Source organism: Colletotrichum higginsianum, chromosome 5, assembly GCF_001672515.1.
Source record: "Colletotrichum higginsianum IMI 349063 chromosome 5, whole genome shotgun sequence".
Taxonomy (NCBI): domain Eukaryota; kingdom Fungi; phylum Ascomycota; class Sordariomycetes; order Glomerellales; family Glomerellaceae; genus Colletotrichum; species Colletotrichum higginsianum.
Window position 1 is genome coordinate 3,012,989 of NC_030958.1, and position 21,311 is coordinate 3,034,299.

At 53.4% G+C, this 21,311-nt stretch overlaps 5 protein-coding genes across 5 annotated transcripts; 2 read left to right on the plus strand and 3 right to left on the minus strand.

Moving 5' to 3' along the window:
• Positions 1 to 889: 889 nt before the first annotated feature.
• Positions 890 to 5,760, minus strand: CH63R_07781 (RNase3 domain-containing protein; the record flags this gene model as incomplete). Its single annotated transcript, XM_018302755.1, has 3 exons — positions 890 to 2,464; positions 2,518 to 5,031; positions 5,083 to 5,760. The coding sequence occupies 3 exons, from the start codon at positions 5,758 to 5,760 to the stop codon at positions 890 to 892; spliced, it is 4,767 nt and encodes a 1,588-aa protein (XP_018157533.1).
• A 1,676-nt stretch (positions 5,761 to 7,436) lies between these two features.
• Positions 7,437 to 8,537, plus strand: CH63R_07782 (TAP42-like family protein; the record flags this gene model as incomplete). The annotated part of the gene is made up of 1 exon (XM_018302756.1): positions 7,437 to 8,537. One exon carries the CDS (start codon positions 7,437 to 7,439, stop codon positions 8,535 to 8,537), a length of 1,101 nt encoding a protein of 366 aa, XP_018157534.1.
• Positions 8,538 to 8,892: 355 nt separating this feature from the next.
• Positions 8,893 to 11,662, minus strand: CH63R_07783 (uncharacterized protein; the record flags this gene model as incomplete). The annotated part of the gene is made up of 2 exons (XM_018302757.1): positions 8,893 to 10,545; positions 10,610 to 11,662. The coding sequence occupies 2 exons, from the start codon at positions 11,660 to 11,662 to the stop codon at positions 8,893 to 8,895; spliced, it is 2,706 nt and encodes a 901-aa protein (XP_018157535.1).
• Positions 11,663 to 15,105: 3,443 nt separating this feature from the next.
• Positions 15,106 to 15,405, plus strand: CH63R_07784 (Peptide synthetase; the record flags this gene model as incomplete). Its single annotated transcript, XM_018302758.1, has 2 exons — positions 15,106 to 15,155; positions 15,252 to 15,405. 2 exons carry the CDS (start codon positions 15,106 to 15,108, stop codon positions 15,403 to 15,405), a joined length of 204 nt encoding a protein of 67 aa, XP_018157536.1.
• A 657-nt stretch (positions 15,406 to 16,062) lies between these two features.
• CH63R_07785 (Integral membrane channel protein) lies at positions 16,063 to 19,725 on the minus strand (the record flags this gene model as incomplete). Its single annotated transcript, XM_018302759.1, has 4 exons — positions 16,063 to 17,848; positions 17,898 to 17,966; positions 18,016 to 19,378; positions 19,434 to 19,725. The coding sequence occupies 4 exons, from the start codon at positions 19,723 to 19,725 to the stop codon at positions 16,063 to 16,065; spliced, it is 3,510 nt and encodes a 1,169-aa protein (XP_018157537.1).
• Positions 19,726 to 21,311: the final 1,586 nt, after the last annotated feature.

A 21,311-nucleotide genomic window follows, 5' to 3' on the forward strand; every position in this document is an offset into this window, starting at 1 on the left:
ACGGATTCACCCACGGCATTACAAGCGGCCAATGCATCAGTGGAGGTGAACTGAACGAAATCCGACATACCACCCATGTCGAAAAAGAGAAGAGGAAAGGGAAGGGCTAGCAAAGGAGCAACTGCATATATCTCAACGATACCCCCACAAACGGACCATGACTTTTTTTTCCCCAACGAAAAAAAAGAAGGTTTAGGAAAATCACACACCACACAAACGCCAGAGGAGTTCAACACGGGTTTTATTATTTTATAGATGATTTGTTTTTTCTTCTTCCAACGCTCAGGATTTTCTGCGTTTTTGTAGCGGCACACCCTGTATGCTATAAGATGGGGAGATGACGATTGAGACGCAGAATGGAATGATGACGATCAGGAGGTGGGAGACGAGGATGAGATGGGATGCAGTGGACTGGAGAGGCGGCGGACGGAGAGGGAATTGTTGGCTACGAGCCTTATCTAGTCTCGTTTCAAAGCCGAATCAACTTGGGCTTCACTATTCCCCCACGGCTTATACATCTACATACCTACCTAGGTATTCTTTGGAACTGGTTTCCATGACTTGTGATCCACCTAGCTAGTGGCTATCTTCCGCTGGTGGTGTGAGGCTATGTTTTGTCTTGATCGTCGGTCAGAAAACAATGCACGCCCGGCGTTTTCGGCGCAGGAAGAGGGAAGGTCTTTGGGAGTCTCCTAGTTCATTTCCATGTATCGGTCTCTACCTCTATCGGAAATATCTGGTCGATGGCAGGTGTGCGGCCGCAATTCATCGAATTCCTCTCCTCAAATACCACCATCGCTTGGAGTAAATCAGCAAAGTCGTTCATGTCCGAGGCCTTCCAACCTATGTCTCGCAAGATGGAGCTTCTGACCTATGATCTTCAAGCTTCTCAAATGGCAGTACCATGGTCTGCAATGGCATGCTCGCCCCCCTGGGCCTCACAGTCGCACCCAAACTCCTTCCTGAAGGTCTCCACCGCCAAATCACCCAACTGTTCGATCGCCGCCTTCGCGGCCGCGATCTTAGCATATCTTCCACTAGCCGCCGCCGCGTGAAAGTAGATTTGCCCGTGCAGTATGACGCCGCAGAGAATCTGGGAACTGGTGATGGCCGCGGCCCCGAACTCTTCGACGGTTGGCGCGACTTCGCTAACCATCAGGCGCCACTCCTGACATCCAAAGCCGTCTTGCAAGATGTGGGCGAGGTTCGTGACCGGGTGACGGCTGGCGAAAGAATCGTATAGCGCCATGTCCGTGAAGAAAGGCCGGATGTGCGTGTCGAAAAATACGCGGACGTGGTTGTAGTCGTAGCCTGAGTCGATGAAGATGGCGCCAATGTAGGCTTCGACGACGTCGGAAAGATACTTGGGCGCGTGCTGGACATTGATCCAGTAAGCTTGCGTGAATGTCCCGTCGGCTTCCCCGTCTTTCTTGGCGCTCTCAAGTGAGACGACAAAGTCATGAGTCTGATTCAGCAGCGACGCGTGACCGGATAGGACGTGCTTGTGAAGGCCAAGCTTGACGCAAAGACTTGCCAGGAATTGATTGCTGACCATGGCTGTCTTGTGCTCCGTGAGCCACTGAGGATCAGCATCCGGGAACTTGTGGAAGAGAAAGTCCACGCAGACCATGTCAAGCAGGGCGTCACCAAGGAACTCCAGACGCTGGTAGTCGGGCAGATTCTCGTATGCCCGGGGATACGACGGATGTTTAAAGGCACTCCGGAGGAGCGCAGGAGACTTGAACTCGTACCCCAACTTGTCCTTAATCTGACGCGCCAATTCCTTCTGCATGGGAGTCGGATCTGCGAATTGCCACGCGGGAGGGGTGTAGGCGGCGTAGTAATCTCCCCACGACGTCATGAGGTGATTCTTGCTCTTGACCACAGCAGTGACGGCCCTTATCGCCATGTCGAAGTCACTGCTATCTGCGTACGTCAAGTATGCAGCGCCGATGAGAGCCTCACAGACGTCGGCGACAGATTTGTCCGCCAGAGCGTGCCTAAGGTTCACTGAACCCTCTTTGCCTCGGATGAGGCGCAGTCCTGACGGATACCAGCTGCGACGATCGAATGACTTCGAGCGCACATATTCTGGCAAATTTCTGTCCACGGCCTTATTGAAGAGGTTCTGGTTGCAGATCAAAAGCATGCGATCAACATGGTACCCGAACTCGTTGCTGTCCGGATTTTCAGTGAAGATGGCGATCGTTGTAGCCATCTTCAAAAAACAATCCCCGAGAAACTCCAGTCGTTCGTAGTTTTTCCCCATCCCGCTTTGAAAATTGATCTTCTCTTTGTCGTGCTCATCGCTGTTATCCGAGTCTTTTGTAACGGCCTCGAGAGCCAGATCGGGCCTGATATTGAGTTCTAGAAGCTTGCATGCATCTAGGGCAATCATGACCGAATCAATGCGGTGGATGAGCGCGGGAAAAGCGAACGCCATGACAACCGTGTCGATTGGGAGCTGTGAATGTTAGTGCAACAAACTTTTCATTGAGCATGGCACATTGAACTTACAGTTGACACTCTCATAGGCTCCAATATAAGGTAGCATATTTTGGACCCCTCGGCCGCGACCTCTACAAAGTCGTCAAGGAGATTTCGCCTCAGCGAAACGACTTCGGCTTCAACGACAGGCTGAGTGTCTCTCCACGTTCTTTTCGTTCGGCTCTTCGCCCACAGGCTCACGCTGTACTCTTTGATATTCTTCTCCAGCGCCGGATCACGCCAGGCTCTGTGACCAGGATCGGGCACGCCCTCTGGGACCGGGTCCATTGGTTTCATATCTTTACGAACTCCCCGCAAGTAGAACTTCCGAGAACCCGCAGAAGGATCGATGACGAGTTTTTGATTGAAAAATTCATCTGCAGTGCCGTCTTCCCATTCCAGATACTCTATGTCCTTTGTGGTCCGTAAATGATCCCAATCAATCAAAGTAGTCGCATCTGCTCTCTTCAGGCCACCAGAATGGTGGCACCGGGTTGGGGCGAGAAAGTAAGGAACATTCTGAGTATTCGCTTCGTATTCCTTGCTGAATACGTCCTTGAAGATGCGGAAAGTGAATGTCTTCAAGAGCTCTGACTCGTTTTCGGAAACCCGAATAGGAGTCGGAAGAGACACGACAAAGGCTTCCGATTGTTGTTCATTTCCGAAACACAGAGGAATGACCGGAAGATCCGGTAGCTTTTCTCTGGTGAGTAGTAACAGCGGTTTGGAATCTCTACCCACAGCACCGGGGGTTGCGAGGACTAAAGCACTGACGTAGAGTCGACCGAAAGGGCCAAGACGAGACCAGACCTCTGGCTTGGTTCTCATCTTGTACTCTGACTTCTTGTTGGCACTGACGGCGAGACGAGCATTTCGCATGGCAGGAAGTTTCTTGATGAACACAGGATGTAAGTTGTGATCAATGTACTTCTTCTTGATCAGCTCCTTGCACATTTCGAACGCAGCAGAGCAGCGGGCTGCCTTCATGTTACTGTGTGGGAACCCTGTCATATGCATGATCGGAGACTTTGCTGGTAACTGAACCTCTGCAATGAAGTTCTGTCCCTGGTTTATAACTACGTATTCGGGCGCCAAGACCTCGTCATTGAATTGGCGTAACGAGGAGGCGAAGTTGGCCAGCACTTCGAGACTAGATGTCCATGTCAGCATCGCGCCGGTGGACTTGATGAGGTAGGTTTTGTAGTGCAGGTCTCCTTTGAGAACGCTGGACGAGATATCGAAGCCCATGATCTTCTTGTCCTCGGGCAATGCGTTGCAAAAGCGACGGAGAACATTCTGATCGTACGTGGCCTGGAGTACCACGCGGGCCTGTCTTCCGTTGCCGCCCTCGATGAATGAGAGGTACTCTGAGTCCTGACGTCTGGCGCGTCCTTTTGATTGAATGTACTGAATCACTGATTTGTAAAGGTCGAATCGCATGACAAGGTTGCAGTCGGGTATGTCGAGCCCTTCTTCGGCGACCTGGGTAGCGAAGAGACAGTTGACTTCCGCTTGCCTGAACTTGTGGATGGTCAAGACCTGCTGCTTGAATGACATGTTTGCAAGTCCCGTAGCTGCCTGGCTGCCGACTAGCATTGCCGGGCTGAGATATGGGAGTTTGATGCCCTCCTGCTTAAAAAGATCCGCAAGCAGCACGGCTGTGAGTCTCATCTCTACGAAGACAATGCAACGATACCCCGGACCATTCGTGAAGCGGAGTTTTAGCTCTTCCCATAGCCTAAGGACCTTGATAGATAACTGATCCAGAGTCGGAGTGGCAGAGTTGAACTCGTGCCCCTGGATGACATCTCGAAGCTTCTGAACTGCTGCAGTCTCTTTGTCGTTGGATTTGAGGCCGGAGTAGGTCATATCGGTCCTTTGTGCGAGCCGCAAAATTGTCTCGTCTGTCAGAAAAAGCTGCCAGAAGCGATCTGCCGCCCAAGGGCCGAGTGATGAGGTTGCAGCCTTTGCAAAAGAAAGCTCTTTACTGAAGTGCGGATTGCAGCCCACAAGAGCGCTGACTTTCTGGTACAGCTTGGTCTCGTAAGGAACAGGGAGACTGCTATAATGAACCTCGATTTCCGTTATGTTTCGAGCGGTAGAGTTGCTATAGAGTGACTCCTCGGACACGGTTGCAATTTCGCTGTGAAGAAGGCATTCAAGCTGAGCGGTAGCAATCTTGACGTCCGTCTGAGCATCGACAGGGGAGGCCGTCATACCGAGGATTCTCGGTCTCATTTCTTTGGCAGGTACCTTGATGTAGAAGTCCTTGATGATGCGAGCGTACGGATGGTTCTTCTTCGTATGATGGGCCTCATCAAAGACAAGAAGGTTGATCTGGTTCATGCGGATGTATGAGTGGGTCAGACATTTCTGTAGAATGGCCGCGGTGCAGACGATGACCATATTCTCTTCAAATTGCTGGGCCCAGAACTCGCGGGACCACATCTCATCAACCATGTCACCGCAGAAACGACCGACTGGGTGCTCCAGGTTGCAATCGAGGACTGCATGCTGCTGAAAGACGAGGGACACCTTGTCCACCTGTTTTTAGATAATTAGATAAGGACCTTCCATATTAACGGGGATTCTTACCAGGAAGAAGGCAATCCGCTTAAGCTTTCCGGCTGCGCGATCTTCAATCTCCTTTTCGAGGATGTGACGAAGCAGCAAACCTGCGATTAGAGTCTTTCCGGATCCGGTATTCAAGACCACGATAGTGTTCTTTTTCTTGGCTTTCTCGAAAAGCTCGATTTGATATTCTCGTGGGGTTTGGATGATCTTGAACCTTTCACTCTCCAGCTTCATCAGGTGTGCCACGGAACCAGGCTTATGTTCCTTGGACGTCTTGGAAGCTTCATCCAGTACCTTGCTTTGGTTAGACTTGATCCATGACTGGAACAGTGCGTGATCGCGGCGCTTCTTCTCCGAGACCTTGCGATGTCTCTCTGGATTCAGACTCCAACGAAGGTATTCGTCATAATCGTCGTCGTCGTTGTCGTCTTCTCCATCGTTGATGCCAGGCTTTTCGTCTCTGGCATGCGCTCCGAGGTCGTCGTTGGAGACCAGAACTTGAGAGACGAGAGTCGTCTGTAAGTCAGTCGGAGAGGGTTCTCCAGAAGACGAGGGGAAAGCATTCAGTTTGGGTTTTTGGTTCAGGTGGGAAGGTGCCAAGGGCGCCAAGAGACGAGGAGTCGAGCCTGCCTCCGAGTCGATGGGATGAATCGGGGTAGGCAATGGGTCGTCAACCCTCTGATCGTTGCAACGCTCCATATTTGGAACGGAACACTTATTTGCTGGCTCTGTTTCTGCCTGAAGTTAGGTGTGCTGCGAATGATGGCCTCTCAGAATATCGGCTCGCATACTCAGGAAAGAAAGGTAGGGGATGTGAGTTGCATGAGGGGGAGAAAAGTGCAAGGGAAGATCAAAGTGATGTGGTTTCGGGCCGAGCCAGTTGCACATGGAGAAGTGCTAACTACTTCTGAGATGGAATAGAAGCAGAAGTTAAAGCTCGTAGAAGGAAGGGGGATAGGATTGGGGGAACAATATTACCTGAGGAAGAAGTGTACCTCTCTTACCGAAAGTCCCTTTCTCGACACTAGACTTGTGTTGTAATTGTTGAATGCGCTTCAGTAATGAACCTCGTAAGATGGACGAATAAGTGAGGAAGTTCAGTTCATGGAGGTAAAGGGGGGAAGTTTGTACCTTCCGATAAGGATGGAGGTAAATGAATGGAAGGTCGTCAGATTGGAAAGGGCGGTCACGTATGTGCCTTCTCCAAATCAACGTGAACAGTTTGACGGAAAGTCGCATGAGGCAAGAGCAAACGAACTTATATGGAAGCAGCGATTCTTCCAGAAGGCCTTTCCCATTACGTTATGCCCGCTAAGCCTGCTCTCATTTTTGCACCCTCCCCTACGAGATTGACATTGGGCGAATGAAGCTCTCAACCGTGTCAAGCTGAAGCCCTCAAGTGAGAGAGTCAACGCAAATGCTCACATTTCTTGGTTCGGTTATACCAATATTGTCTAAATATCGGAAACACGGATAGAGTCGGATCTAAACAAACTGTGACCGGTCTTGTTAGTCGTCTGCTTCTCGTCATTTCGGTATGGGCCGAACAGAACTCGTGCCAACGAAGCCCAGTGAGGGCCGGGTTGTTACTAATTAAAACAGATTGTCTTGAATCAAGAATCTTTTCGCCTAATCTTGAGATGAGTGCTTCTCCCACCAGAATGCTTCTCCCACCAGACGGCTACTTCGACGCGGGAAGGTGCCTACCTGCACGCATTTCCCAGCGTAGACAGCCTCAAGCGCGGGTGGAGATACCTCATGTCTGCTAAGGATTTTCAGCTGGAAAGATCAAAATCGGACAAAGAGGAGAGCGCATTGTATTGATTCCCTATCACGTGTTCCATTAGTGGCAAACCCTCGAAACTCGACCGTAATAGTCTGATCAGGAAGTCGCGATGGTTCAAAGCCATCCCTTTATTTCCGTCAGAGCTCTGCCGACCTTCACCCTTGTCGCTGTCCCACCTAAAGCCCAGCTCCCCACTGCCGCGATTAGATAAGATAGAGACCCTTGCCGAGCTGTGGAAATCAATCGCCACCAAGGGAATCGGAACGCTTAATTAGCGTCACTTTCTCGTGATGGTTCCTTTCTAATTGCAAGAGCGTTGCGTTGGAGTACCTCCCTTACCTAGGTACCTAGAGCAAAGGCAGCCCGATCCACAAACTTCCAAACGCCACCACACCTAGATGTCTTGATCGACAGCACACTCTACACGACATTTGTCATTCGTGCCGTCACCCCCTCTGGTCTTGTGCGAAGCTCAAAACGTCGCCATTCCCACCTAGCCCCTCCAACCCTCACAAACGATTCTCACCATCTCGATAATTCGTCCTAGAGCTAGGCACACTCACTCCGCCGAAACCACAACACCGCAACCATGGCGGATGAAGACAAACCCCAAACTCTCAAGTCTGTCTTCACCTCGGCCGAAAAGAAGCGATTCACCCTCGAAAACTCGTACGAGGCCTCGTCGCCGAACTACCTTGACGACCTCCGCAACGCCATCTCCGAGTACGAGACCTGCCTCGACCTCATCTCCCGCGCCGCCCTCTTCTCCCCTAACGAGTCGCTCGAGGACCTCTCCACCTCATCTCTACCGTATCTCCTTATCACCGCCCACCTTGCCGACTTGCATCAGAAGCTTCCCTCGCGCCGTCCCATCGAGCGCCGCGTCGCCCTCGAGCGCGCACGTGAGTCTTACGAGACCTTCCTCGGGTTCCTTGACTCCTACGACCTCCTGTCTGCTCAGCAAAAGATACTTTACGAACGCTACACCGATGAGCCCCTCGCCTTTTCGACTCTCGGCACCAACGACGCGGCTAAGCGCCGCGACGCGAAAATCGCAAACTTCAAATCGGAGCGCGCCCTCCGCGAGCGACTGGACACGCTGCGCCGGAACCCGCGGTACCAGAACGAAGATGGTGACGACGAGGTTGTGCGCGAACTACACCTAGCCCACCTAGCGTATGCGGCACACATGGCCTTTCAGGGCTTGGAGGGCATCAACCGCGAGCTCGAGGTCCTGGCTCAGGCCACAGTGCCCCTGATGCCGTCCCCGACGTCCGTGGAGGAGGATGAGCGACGCCGCACGGTCGAGCGTAGTTCCGACGGCTACGTCGAGCGCCTCGAGGCACCGCGCCGGCTACAAAGCTTGTTTGGTCAGCGGAGAGGCCCGATACTGTCCAAGGATGGCAAGCCACTACAGCCTTTCACCCTCGTCGGTAACCGGGGGCAGATGGCTGCGGACGTGTTCCGGCCAGGCCATAACCTGCCGACGATGAGCATCGATGAGTACCTCGAAGTGGAGCGTGAGCGGGGAGGTATCATAGAGGGAGGCGGCGAGGCAAGCTGGCACCGACCGGAACCGGATGAAGACGACTTTGACAAGGCCGACGAGGAGACGATGAAGGCGAGAGCCTGGGATGAGTTTGTCGAGGCAAACCCCAAGGGTTCGGGAAACACGTTGAACAGGGGTTGAGCGAAAAGCGGTATATTGGGCAATCGGATGGAGTACATCATGGCAGGATTTGACGAATAGAAACCGAACAATGGGAGGAGGATACCACGAGACAACGACATGGGGTGCGCATTCTGGTCGGAGGGTTGGGGTTCACGGTACTCTTGCATTCAATATAGCACGGTGACTGGGTAAACGTGTTTGCAATGTTGTATCTTCTCATTTGTGCAAATGTAGGTGCCATCGAGGTCAGCCCTCCAATTGTGTCACCAGCTGTTCCCAACGATCGGTCTTCCAACCACAAATTGTCGACCTCCCAAAACGCCCAACAGACAAGAAGAAGTAAACCATCAACCTCGTGCTGTTGTTATTCGATTCAAATCATGACCGTATCATAGTCTTCGTCAAGAAGAGAACCCAATGAAACGTTCGTGATTGAGGGTGTAGTTGAGGACCGCTGGCTCCCAGACGCAAGCAAGGCCGGGGCACCGACGCTGCTGACGACATGTTCATGGGTGTTGTCTCGCAAGCGGCTATCCTCAGGGCTCGTCTCCATCATGACTCCGTCCATGTCATCATCGTCGTCAGTCTCGAGGTTGACGCTGGTATCGATGTCCGAGTGCTCGGTTGTCTCTTCTTCGAGGACCATAATGCCGGTTGTTTGGGCCATGGTCTGGCAATCCACAGGAACGGCAGATCTGGCGTTGCCGTAGTCTGAGTCTCCATCTGTGAACGATTCCGTGTAGATCGACTTTTCGTCAACCACCACTTTGTTGGGATTGAAAACGGTCGAAATTCCATCCTGGACGTCGACGCTGCCAGGGCCAATGGTGCTTCCCCCTTCCAAGCGAAGCTGTCGCAGCACGCTGTTCACTGAGCCTGCCGTACTGGATGTTTCCGAAGGAATTGTTGCGCCGGTGTGGTAAACCGGACCCGGTCCCACTGGTCCATAATCAGCAGGTGGCAGGGAATGCTCAAAGACGCCACCGGTGCCGTCGTCGTTGCCGCCAGCCCAGAGTGGCAGGAACTTGAATTCGTCTTGGTGAAGAATAAGCAATAGGTGCGGCGTCATCTTCATCTTGATCTCGAAGTCGATACGAGCGTATTCGTGGGAAAAGGGCTCGAGGAAAGCGCGGAGCGGAGTTTCCAACGCCTGGAGGTCGAATACGTGCTTCGCGGCGTCAGTCTCCAAAAGAAAAATGGAACCCGGGTTAATGACAGCGGTGACGTCGTGCGGCAGGTCCAAAAGGGCTTCCCAAGCAGGGTCTGTTGCCAAGTCGGGACGGGATTTCAAGATATCGATGAGGAGAACCCAGAGGTCAGTAGCCAGACGGGAGAAACTGGGCTGCAAGCAGCTCGAGGGAAAGATGCTGGCAAAACCAAGCCACTTGTTGGCGACAGCCTTGTACATGAACGAGCACAGAGCTTTCTGCACGTCATTCAGTTGCTTGTACACAACATCAAGACGGTTGAAATGCCGCACATCAATGTAAGTGGCGAGTTGGTTATCGGCGCCAGTCAGATGATTGGCGTCGAGAGGTTTCTCGAGCAAGATACACACCACATGTTCCTTCCACGCGGCTTTCAACGACTCAGCAAGGATGAGCGCAGTGTTCTTGGCCCTCTGGAACATCGGGTCGTCGGGGCAGCTAGAGAGCATGCCAATAATGTTCCGTAGCCGAAGCCATTCGGCAAGTTGCAGGTCATCAAAGATTGTCTCGCTGACCAGTTGGTTGACTGAACGCGACACACGCTCGACCATAGCCCGGGACGCGTGCTGTATGATGTTGTTCAGATCGTCGCCGGGGTCGTGACGCTTGCGTCCAAATACGGTGTATGCCGCTGCCTTGGGTGTGCCGTTGGGCTCAGCGGCCTCCTCGAGGGCAAGTTCGTTGACCAAGATTCGGAAGGCCGAGCGTGTAATATCGGCCAACTGCAAGGCCACCCCAATCTGGAGGCTCTCCTCAGGCAATACTTCAAGGAACATGGTGTTGTTGGGGCTCATGAACCAATGGAGAAAGGGGCCGCGCTGGAAGTGGTGTCAATACGGACGTTTTACCATGATGGGAAGGGGGGGTAGTGAGGGCACTCACCACCACGCTCGTGCAGTCTAGAATTTTGGCCACTGCCACCAATGTCCATACACTCGGTGCCGAGTCAAGGAAGACACACTTGTCTGAGATAAGATACATGAGACGAAGGATGTTGACGCGGTGGCGGACGGGGCAGTAGTCGGGGATCTGTCGGTAGGCTGGAACCGGGTCGGCGTCGAAGTCGCCCTTGGACTTCTTCACTAGTACCTTGGCTGCCAAATCCATTATCGGCGTGGGTGCTTGCTGTATGGGTCTGCCAGTCTGGGGCGTGGCCTCGCGGAGACTCTGCAAATTGTCCCGGTTTTTATCGCGCTTGGGTTCATTTGCCGAAATGTTTTCAAGGGTCACGTCGACTTCCCCGGACTTTTTCGATTCTCGGTTCCTCCAGCAAGAGCAGACATCGTCGTGGCCAGATACAGCATTGCTGCCGACGCCGTGCTTACTAGTGGCAGTCCACCAGGTGATAATGCCTGGGGTCAGCGACACCTCGGTCATCTGGAAGACGAGTTCGTCACCCTCGGTAGGAGGTGTAAGGTCCAAGACGTACTTGACGCCATCGGGAAGATTATTGACAAGCTTTCGTCGACGCCGAATACGGAACTGGTACGTGGGATTCAGCATCTCGGCAAACTTGGAGGAGCCGGTGCCCAGAAGTCCTTCGGAGTGCATACGAAACTGGACAGAGTTCCAAGCGTAGCAGAAACAGTCGGCTCTCTGTGACAGCTGTGTATGTGGAGGGAAGTCGACGAATACCAGGGTGTCTCCTTCGTGGAGTTCGTTTTTGATGTCGTGGAGGATGAATTGGAAATAGCGACGACGCTCGATGGGCTTCATGTCCTGACGGTAGTGTTGTCGTATTCTGTACCAGAAGGGTTTGTCATGTGGCGAAGGATTGGCGACATTGGTGTTGTTGCCAGCTGCCGGTGCCAAAAAAGCGTAGCCATCGGCAGGCTCATCCCCCAAAGGCAGGCTGCACCGGTCCTGGGCTGCGGGCCGAGATACTATGTCCTCTTGCTCTGAGTCCATGATTCCGATGATACTTTGTGGGGTCATATGCAGCCGGTTGTGAGGTGATGGTACGGGAAATTCAAAAGCCTGACCCTTATAGAGATGGAAGTCGGCGCAGCGGTTGGAATGAACGGGCGATGGGAGATGGGCGACGAAGGCGTAAGCAATCAATGGGACAAGGCTTGCCGGTCTCGTAGAACGAACTGGGTAGAGGAATAAGCAATCGGAAGCAAACACGAGGCAAATCGAACCTCGCAGTCAGACATCCCAGCCAAGTCGGGAGTTGGGTACAGAATACTGACCATTTGTAGTGGTGGTCGAAGTGATAGACCGTAGCGTAGCCTTACTAGGCAGCAGGTATCGGAAAATCAGATGTCAATTAGGAATAATCCAAACCCCACCATGAGCTCGCGCGTCGACCGCCTGGAGTCGCTGTCCAAGGGATCTCGAGATGTCGGGAAAGCGGAAATGAGAGAGGTAGGTCGTCTTATCGCCGGCCTAACTGCGCGATCGATCCTCGACTGAGGCAAAGCAAGGAATGTCGAAGTGTATGAAGACGTGGCGAGCAATGATGACAGGAGGAGGAGGGTGTGAGGTTTGGATGGAGGGGAAAGTAGGTAGTTTGGCTGAGCCGACATGAGACCCGAGTAGTTAGTTGTAAGGCGAAGGCAAATGGCCTTTGGCCTTCTACCAACTTACATTGGTGCAAGGCGCCCCATGGAGGCAGACGCCCAACCAGCAAGTAGGTACTAACAACACGGGAGCACGGGAATGCAATCAATTGGAAGACAAGGTGCAAGGCAACCTGCAGCTAGCCATCCGCTTTGAGGAGCTGCAGGGTCTTTGGCCCACGGATGCTACAGCTTGGTCGTCAGTCACTGTACTCATTGTTTGCCCCTAAAGCTGGAGCTATTTGGACTCATCAGTCTAACCCAGCCCCAGGCTGAATTGGCGAGCTGTGTTTTTGCAGGAAAACCAATATCTTTTATTGGCAACCTTGATGTAAGCTTGAGATTAACTCCTTGAGTAATATGAAGTGAACTAAAAGGGAGGTTGAGCACCAAGTGCTATTCATAACGCATTCATCTTGACTACAAACAAAACCCCCAGAAAACATGTACATGTGTTCAGTTCCTGAAGAATACCTATTTGTGAATGGTTGGGGCCCCGGAGGACGTGACTATGGCTAGGTAGCGAAGGTAGTAGATCTTGGCCAGAAACGGACTGGTTTTCTGACATTGAGATGATTGGGTTGTAGCATTAGTTCCAGGCCTGCCAGTCAGTAGATAGGTCAAGACGCCAAGACCCTATGACAGACAGATCACGAAAAGAAACCTGGCCGCGAATGGAGACTGCTGGAAAAGAGCAAAGCAGCGTTGTATGATAACCGTCTATCTGGTAAACCATGCGACCATTTAAAGGCTTCTTACAAGGGGTCACCACTGCTGCCTGCCTGCCTGCCTGCCCACCCATGCGTTAAGCAACTAGTGGATCAGCGGGTACCGTAGGCTCGCAGCGGCATGTCTCGGCCCCGTCCCGATCGGCTTTTATGGAGACGTGTTCGGACAGACTCACACGCGTTTCCCGGGCAGCCTTCAAGTGAGTGCAGAGCTTTTCGACCGCCATGGGCGTGTACATTTCGATAAGAACTCATTGAACCCCAGTGAAATTTATCATACACTAGAGCAGACGTTTTTTTGGCTCCAAGGTCTTGCATTAAGCGCCACCAGACGTTGTCAAACAAGCCCTGTTAGTCCAGCACGGTTTGTTTAGACATTAGGTATCAGTGAAGAGTCAGCTCGCAAGGCAAGATATCATGAATAATGAAGATTTAGAAGAATTCTAGTAGGAAACAACGACTGCTCTTGAAACCCCAACGTGACATCTTACATTCCGCATTGCATCTCACCTTGAGACACACGTATATGCTACAGCTCAGATGAATACAGACGATCTGCTGGTTTCAATTACCCTCCTTCATTATCGAGTGTACTGCCAGCCAGAAGGATGGGCTTCATTTGGCCTCAAAAACATCGATATACCTCGAAAAACCGGATGTCTTCCGCTGAATTCCGATCCGAATGTGTGATTAAACACGTAGGAAATACATCAAGACTCACAAGCCCATCGATGTGAGTTCCGAGCGCATCTTTCCATATACAACACTTACGATGGTACAGCTTCTGCCCCGCATGTCCCCGGACGAGCTCCCCCAACCTTGGCTCTTATCATACCCTTATCGCCCCCCTCCACCCTGTCAGCTGAAACCTCGCTCAACTCTAACCAACATTCCACGCCTCATCGCTACATGGACGGGAGGGACTTTCCAGACCTCCTCACCTACAATACACCTGCATACACCCGCATAGTGTGCATCTGCGCCAACCTAAGTACCAAAGGTAGCTTGTCGTTCCAGCTATCGAAAGCTCAACCACATCCTTCTCTGCCCCCTCAGCAGGGCATGTACATCCGAGGTCCCCTGTCCCTATCCCTCCGCATGTGCCCCGCCTGCGTCTTCGTCCCCCCTCGATGAATGCATCGCATGCATGCGCTGCATCCCGAACCATCCCCAGTCCTATCCATCATCAGCCCATAGGCCCGCCCACCCACCAAAGCAAATACCAACACGAAGCCTCCAATAAAGGTCTTATGATGTAGACGCGCAAAGAAACAGAGGCTCTCCCTTTCCCTTTTCTCGGCGGGACCAACACCGCCAATCACCACCCCGAGCGATCATCACACCACTCGACAGCAACTCTCCACTTCCCCGCCCAGCACGCCCATCCCGTAGCCATGTCGCGTGCCCAGGTCCTCCAACCCGCCAAGTCCAACGCCACCGGGGAACACATTAGCTCTGGACCGCGTCACCATGCCCGCATTACACACCGCATAACTCTCACTGTTACACACACACACACACACACACACACACACTCGCAGACCCTCCGCTGCCATCGTCTTCTTGAAAATCCTTGCCCCGGCAATTGTTCGCTCCCGATCCATGTCGACGTTTCGCCGAGGCCAGGGTTCTCTCTCGCTAACTGAGTCACCTAGCAGTTTATCTTCCCCTCCCGGTGATCAAGTTAGTAACGGCTGCCGTAAGGGTGCCATGTCGAGCCCAGGTCTGGTTTTCAGATAACGACATGAAATCGTCCGATCCGAGCTGCCACCATCACCTAGCCTGTACGAGACAGAAAACCAAGAGACCTCTTCCCCGTCCCTTCCCCAACAAAAACACAAGGTGTTTGCCCCTCCTCCACACGCACCCACGTATGCCGCCGCCCCCGTTGATCTGAGGAGGGGGGAGCTAGGACTGCTATGGAACGCACCAAAGACGTCGAGACTCTACTTAACTGAACTCCTTTCCCCTCTTTCAGCTACATTCTCATTGCTGCTTCTTCCTCCGGCTCCTCTGTTCATATCATAGGATACTGTCAAACTGCCATATCTCCCCTAAACAGAAAACCATCGTTCCCACAACATCCACCATGCAGCCAAAGCCAACCATGGCCGCCGCGCCCCAGATCCGCCCCGCCATGTACGTTTGTGCTCCTTCCCTTCCCTTACTTCCCCCGTTCCTCTTCGTATGAACAGCACGCAATGCCTGAAGGCCCCGATCACTGACCTGTCAAAGCCGCCACCGCGGCCTCCTCTTCGCAACGGCCGCCGTCGCCGCCCTCGCCGTCAGCTTCCGGTACACTGCCGCCTCGAGGCGGACGAACGAGCAGAACCAGCGCTCCAGCAACCCCCATTATGTGAGCGTCGACCGGAGCGGAGGCGGCATTTAGTATGGCGTTACGTACCACTCATGGATTTCGAAGCAAATAATGATTATAAAAAAAGACCAAAAACGCCGAACTTTACCGGCGTGGAACGTGGGAGAGGTGGATGCCAGGACGGGACACCTTGCATCTATCACCAATCACTCATTGTTGGCCTAGGACTTCCCCCCGTCCTCCTTCTCCGAGAGGGAGCTCTACATATAACCAACTGGGTACGAGACACGAATGGTTCGGTATAGTAACTACGACATAATGATTTACACGGCGCGGGTGAATTGCGAAGCGGACCCGCAGACCGATTGGAAAACGCGTTCATCCGGGAACCTGAACAGAATTGTTTTTATGTATGAGTACAGGAGACTTGGAGGATTTGCAGAGGATGGGAACTACAGATCAATCCAGACAGTTTTCTTTGGCCAACTGCATAACCAAGTATCATTACTCCCATCCACATGTCTAAATGCAAACCGCGGCCAGCTCACGATGCATATGTTGGCATACTTCAAACCCACCAAAAGTAACGACAAACAACGGAAAACCAAACACTCCCAGAGATGAAGTCCAGGCCCAAACGCCCCATGATGCGATGCGGTGAACCACATAAACATGACCGAGGTATAGCGCGCCAGAAAATGCTTAGCAAATCGTCACGCTTCTCCCCTTTTACATCGAGCTTCGTTTCGTCGGCGCCATGCTCTCACTGTCGGACTCGTCGCCCGATGAATGCGCCGGCTCTTTGCCCTTGCCCCTAGCCCTCTCCGACTTGGGGTCCAGCAAGCTCTTGCGACTCACCGGCCGCTTGCCTGTGGTCCTTCTTACCATCTTGGGTTTCTCACCGCCGCTGTCTTTCTGCCGTGTAGCTTCTGGACTCGCCAGGGCCGCCAGCTTTTGCAACTCTTCGCCTGACGAATTGCGCCGCGTGGTGGGGGCAGTCGAATTGGACGTGGTCTTGAGCCCGCGTAACTCCCTGGCAACGTCTGCAAAGCTTTCTTCCAGAGTCTTCATCCGTGCGAGGACGAGCTTGCTCATTCGGTTGCTGTCCCCGGAATCCGCGCCCCGTCCCGCTCCTCCCAGTCGCGCATCCTTCATCAAAGCCATAGCCATCTGCGTTTGGAAGCTCGAAGGCATGCCCCCGGTCGGGTCATCAGGTACAATGTTATCCGACAAGACGCTCAGATCAACCGAAGACAACCGCCTGAGAGCATTAGGGCGCAGTCGCTGGTCGATGCCAGTGAGAGCCGCGCGATTCGGCGCCGTCTGTACTGCATCTCGAGGTGGCAAGATGGGTCTGGGTCTTGTGTTGGTCACATAGGTCTGCCGGCGTGGGGAGCGGTGGCCACTAGTCGTAGCCGGTTCAACCACCACAGGGCGACCGTTCTGCACACGCGCACGGGTGGGCGGCGGGTCAGGTGAATGAGAGGACGAGCTAGCCGGCCGTCGCAGCTCCTGTGGTGCGTACAGGATGGTGTTGGTCGACATCGTTCGGCTATGAGGCATGCGACGTGCAGAGCGAGGAGTGGCCGACACGGACGGCCTTCCGCTGGAGCCCAATGATGAAGATGTCGTGGGCGGGGCAAACCGCTTCGTTGTCGGCGTCGAGTTGAAATAGTCGTCAATTGAGGTCTGGTGAATGACTGGGCCCCGACGACTGTCACCAGCGTTCGTCGCGATGTCCTCCTCTTCTTCCTCATCATTTGTGACAAGCTCATCATCTCCGTCTGCGTCCGTCTGTTGGTTCTCCTCCTCCTTGGCTTGGGTGGCCGCGGCTATTCCCCGGAAGAAAGAGCCGATGGCAGGCTGGGAGATGAGATCGGCTGGATCGCTAGCCGCTGATCTGACATCTGATATCTGACGAGACCGTTGCGTCCTAAGCTCTCTCGATAGGCTCAGTCTCCTATGCCAATCCGGCCGAATACTCTGGCTGCCGTCCAGCGTTGGCCACTGCGAAAGATGGGGGGAGGCGCTGACTTCGTCATTCCGATCCATCCAGTTTCGAACCGCGTGCTGGGTCTTCTTTCTCTCATTCCGCCGCTGATTGCGCAATGTAGCGAAACCAGGGCCTCGCCGAAAGACCTCCTCGAGGGCATGATCCTTCTGGTACCCAGTGAGCGATTCTTCGCGAACCCGGATGTTGGGGCTGAACAGGGCAGATCGACTCGCCGGGTCTGCGAAGGAGATCGTTCGGTCCCGCCCATGGTGATGGTTTTCGACCAGATCCGTGGGTTCGTACATGGACGGAGCGAGCCAGTACTTTTCGTACAGGAAAATGAATAACAAAAGAGGAAAGTGCGTGGCCTTGATGATGGTCCTGTTCAGCTTCACAAATTGTCTCAGAGGCATGCAGTATCGCAGTGGCATGAGGAGCCAAGCGAAAATATTGCCTGGTGCGACGTATGAAAACAAGGCATCGTTCTTGACCATGGAGATTGTGTTGATAGCGAAGAGAAACCTAGTACCGTGAGCAGGACATTCACCAGACGAATGACGGGGTTGTTTACTGGTGCTCCTCCCTCGCGTTGGAGGCGATCTTCATGAAAGAGTTTGTCAAGACCGTGATGAGGATGGTGCTGCGATTGTTAGCAAACACAACTGCTTGAGGGGACGGGGCAGACTTACACGACAACGAAGTGACAGATGATCAAGAAAAAGGCCATAAGACCCCTCTCAAGCCAGTTGTACCCTGGCCATACCTCCCAAGCAGCTGGAGTAAAGCCCATCAAGATCTGGAAGATTCTAAAGGCGATATCGGCCGCGTCATTATTGCTGTCAGCAAGGGTGAAGAAGACGAAGAAGCCGCTGCATGAGATGAGGATCAGGATGCAGACAGCTGCGAGGTCAACCGCCATCAAGCGGAAAGCAATCAACAGCTGGGAGAAGTACTGGTAATGGTCCAGCACACTGAATATACGGGGCAGCAGCAGGATGGCATTCGCCGCAAGAACATCGTAGGCAGAGTCATTCCAGTGCTTGGCATCCACGAGGAATACCCCGTAGACGCGCATGAAGTAGTAGACAATCAACAAGAGCAGGATCCCCAGATCAAAGGCGTTCCAGAAGCTCATGATGTAAAGCGAGAAACCCTGTTCGTTAAACCCGACCAGCTCATCCAGCATGAACCCGGCACTCCAAAACCAAAAGATCAGTTCCAGCGAGCTAATGCGTGCTGAACGTTGAGCGAGGACGGCAAGGAACAGGCCGATAAGGACGAGAAGTGACAGCGTCGACAGGAAGAACCTGTAGCGCGGCACACGGAGGCGCGACAGCTTGAATAAAGACGCTTGCCGAGGGTCATAAAGAATGACACTCCGTCTCCCAGGTATCGACTGCTGCTGGCCCTCCTTCTGGTTGTGAGCGCCCAGCAGCGGCGTCCTCGCATCGGGCTTGGTACCGGTGGGCGAAGCTGGAGGCTCGCGGTGCAAACTATCTGCGGACGAGTAAAAGCTGATGGCTCCGTTCCAGATAGCCTCGAGCTGTTGTACGACCAAAGGATGAGCCAAAAAGTGCTTAGCGGAGGCACGAATAGCTACTTCGAGTGTAGAGGTTCGTGCCGCGGTGAGGCGTGCCTTGTTTCTCGGGTCCGCCTTGGGGGCGTTCGCAGGCTGAGCGCCCGGAAGCCCCTGGAGCGGGTAAAAGTCGTACGAAAGGGCGTCGATGAGTTGGCGGGTGTTGTATTCCTTGAGAAGCTTGAGGGCGAGGAGCTCGCAGACCAGAGCCCTCGTGTAGCTTATTCCAGCGTTGCCTGGGTACATCTGGCCCTCCTTGTTGAACTGGAGGCAGTTCGCCATGAGACAATACAGGGTGGCGCGGTTGAACTGCTGAGTCCTGATCTGTTGCTGCATGGGCTTGACTAGAAACTGGGACACTTGGGGGGAGCGTATTTGGTCCCATGTTAATGTCGTTTCGGTTCGGGTCTGGATGATGATGCGAATTGCATGGGTTATGCTGTATATGGGCAGGGAGTCTGGAGGATCACGGTCAGCTTTTAGGTCCAGATTCATGGGCGCAACCGTACGAGGTCAGCGGGTTGTGCGAACCGAGGTACGTCTCCGAGAAAAGAGGGAGAACGGGCATGGAACGGTGGGCATGGTCCTCGTCCTCGATGTTTTCGGGGTCGTCCCCGGAGTGGCCTATGCCATCGTGTTCCTCGTCCTCGTCCTCGTCGTCTTCGTCGTCCTCTCCCTCAGTAAAGTCGCCTGATGCGCGTCTCGGGGGTTCGCCGACATAGTGGCGATAGGCCGGGCCAGGGGAAGGCGATTGCCTTTCGTGCAAGCGGTCGACGCGTCGGCTGCGATTGCTCTGCTTAGGTCGCAGCAGAGAGGAAAACATTGTCCAGGCGGAATAAGAGATGCAACCCGCCTCCTGATACTATCGCGTCTTACGGCGCCATAGAGGACCAGCAAAGACCAAGCTGAAAGGGGGTGAAGTGGATCGTGGGTATTCGAGTTCACGCAGGAGTTGTTTCGAGTTTGTCGTGGTAGCGAGATGGATAAAAAAGACAATGAGGTTTGCGAAGCGACGCCGGGCCAAGGAGAGGCGGGGAGGGTAAAGTTGAGAGACAGAAAGAGAGAGAGTAAGCGAGGTCAGGGGCAGGATGGGTTGGCGAACAGTAATAGAAAGAACCAAACGGGTAGGTAGGTAGGCAGGAGGGTGTAGGGTTCCCCGTGGTCGAGACGAAGAAATCGATGCAACGTTTTGTGGAGAAGCCGGTCAAGGTCTTCGTTTGGACCGGGAAGAATTCAGTAATATTGAAAAGGAAAAGGGGAGAAAGAATGGTGATACAAGGAGGAGAGAAGCAAAAGAGGGGGGACTACTGCATAGTGAAGTGTTAGGAAGAGACCACGACAAGCAACAGGCGCGTGGAGCGCAGATCAAGATTTGACGTAGACGATGCAGGTTTTTAGCGTAGCCGGACAAGTATAGTGCTAAAAGGAAGGCGATGGGTACTGCATGAGGCAATCGACGCCGGTAGGGTGACGGGAAGGCAAGGCAAGGCAAGGCAAGGCAAGGCAAAGGTGGGCAAAGCAAGACAAGACGAGACGGGTCTGGATCAGACCAGGCAGGGCAAGGTCAGGCCAAGGACCGGGGAGCAATGGATTGCGATACCGTATGTATGCTATTACTGTATGTATGTCATGTATTAATGTGTGGAAAATGCACGTATGTGATACACCCCAGGGTCCCGCGTCCCGTGACAACTGCATTGAGCAAGATGACCTGCGATAAGGAGACGGCCTCGCTCTCACCCTCCATTACGACTCAAGAGGCGGATAGGTGGATGAGGAAGGGAGTGAGCGACACCATGCGCGCCTCCACACGGGTTGGAAACGGGCAGGGAAACGCGCCGCGCCATTGGAGCCAAGTGGAGTCTTTTTGGTATCGCGAAAATGTCATAAACTCGACATGCAAGGACTTGCGAGGAAGAAGAATATGAAAAAAAAGAACGATAAAAAAAAAGGGCCATGCAAGCAAGCAGTGCAACCAAACTCTGCTGCGCATTGCGGCGTGCATCCAAGATCCAACGTTGCCCAGGCCCTGCGTCGAGATTCTAATGGGCTAGCGCAAGATCCCTGGTGGGTGGCAGTTTGGGAGACTCGGAGTTGGTCTCTAAAAAGTGGACCCAACCACCGCAAAAGGCGCCGCCGACACGCTGCCACTGGCTGACCCAGTCAGTGCTGCAGCCACTCGGCCTGGGGCCTCTCCGTTCTGTGAAATGACACAATAAAAAAAGGCCCGGGGGAGCTCCATGTTTGTGTCGCCATTGTTTGCTACCCTAGGAGCCGATCCATCTTTTGCGGCTAGATTCCTGGACCATGAGGAGGACCGAGTAGTGTACGCAAATCGACAAAGTCTGACCCCACTGCAATGGACCAGTTCTGCTCGCAACCGCATACAGATGAACGGCCAAGAGATAA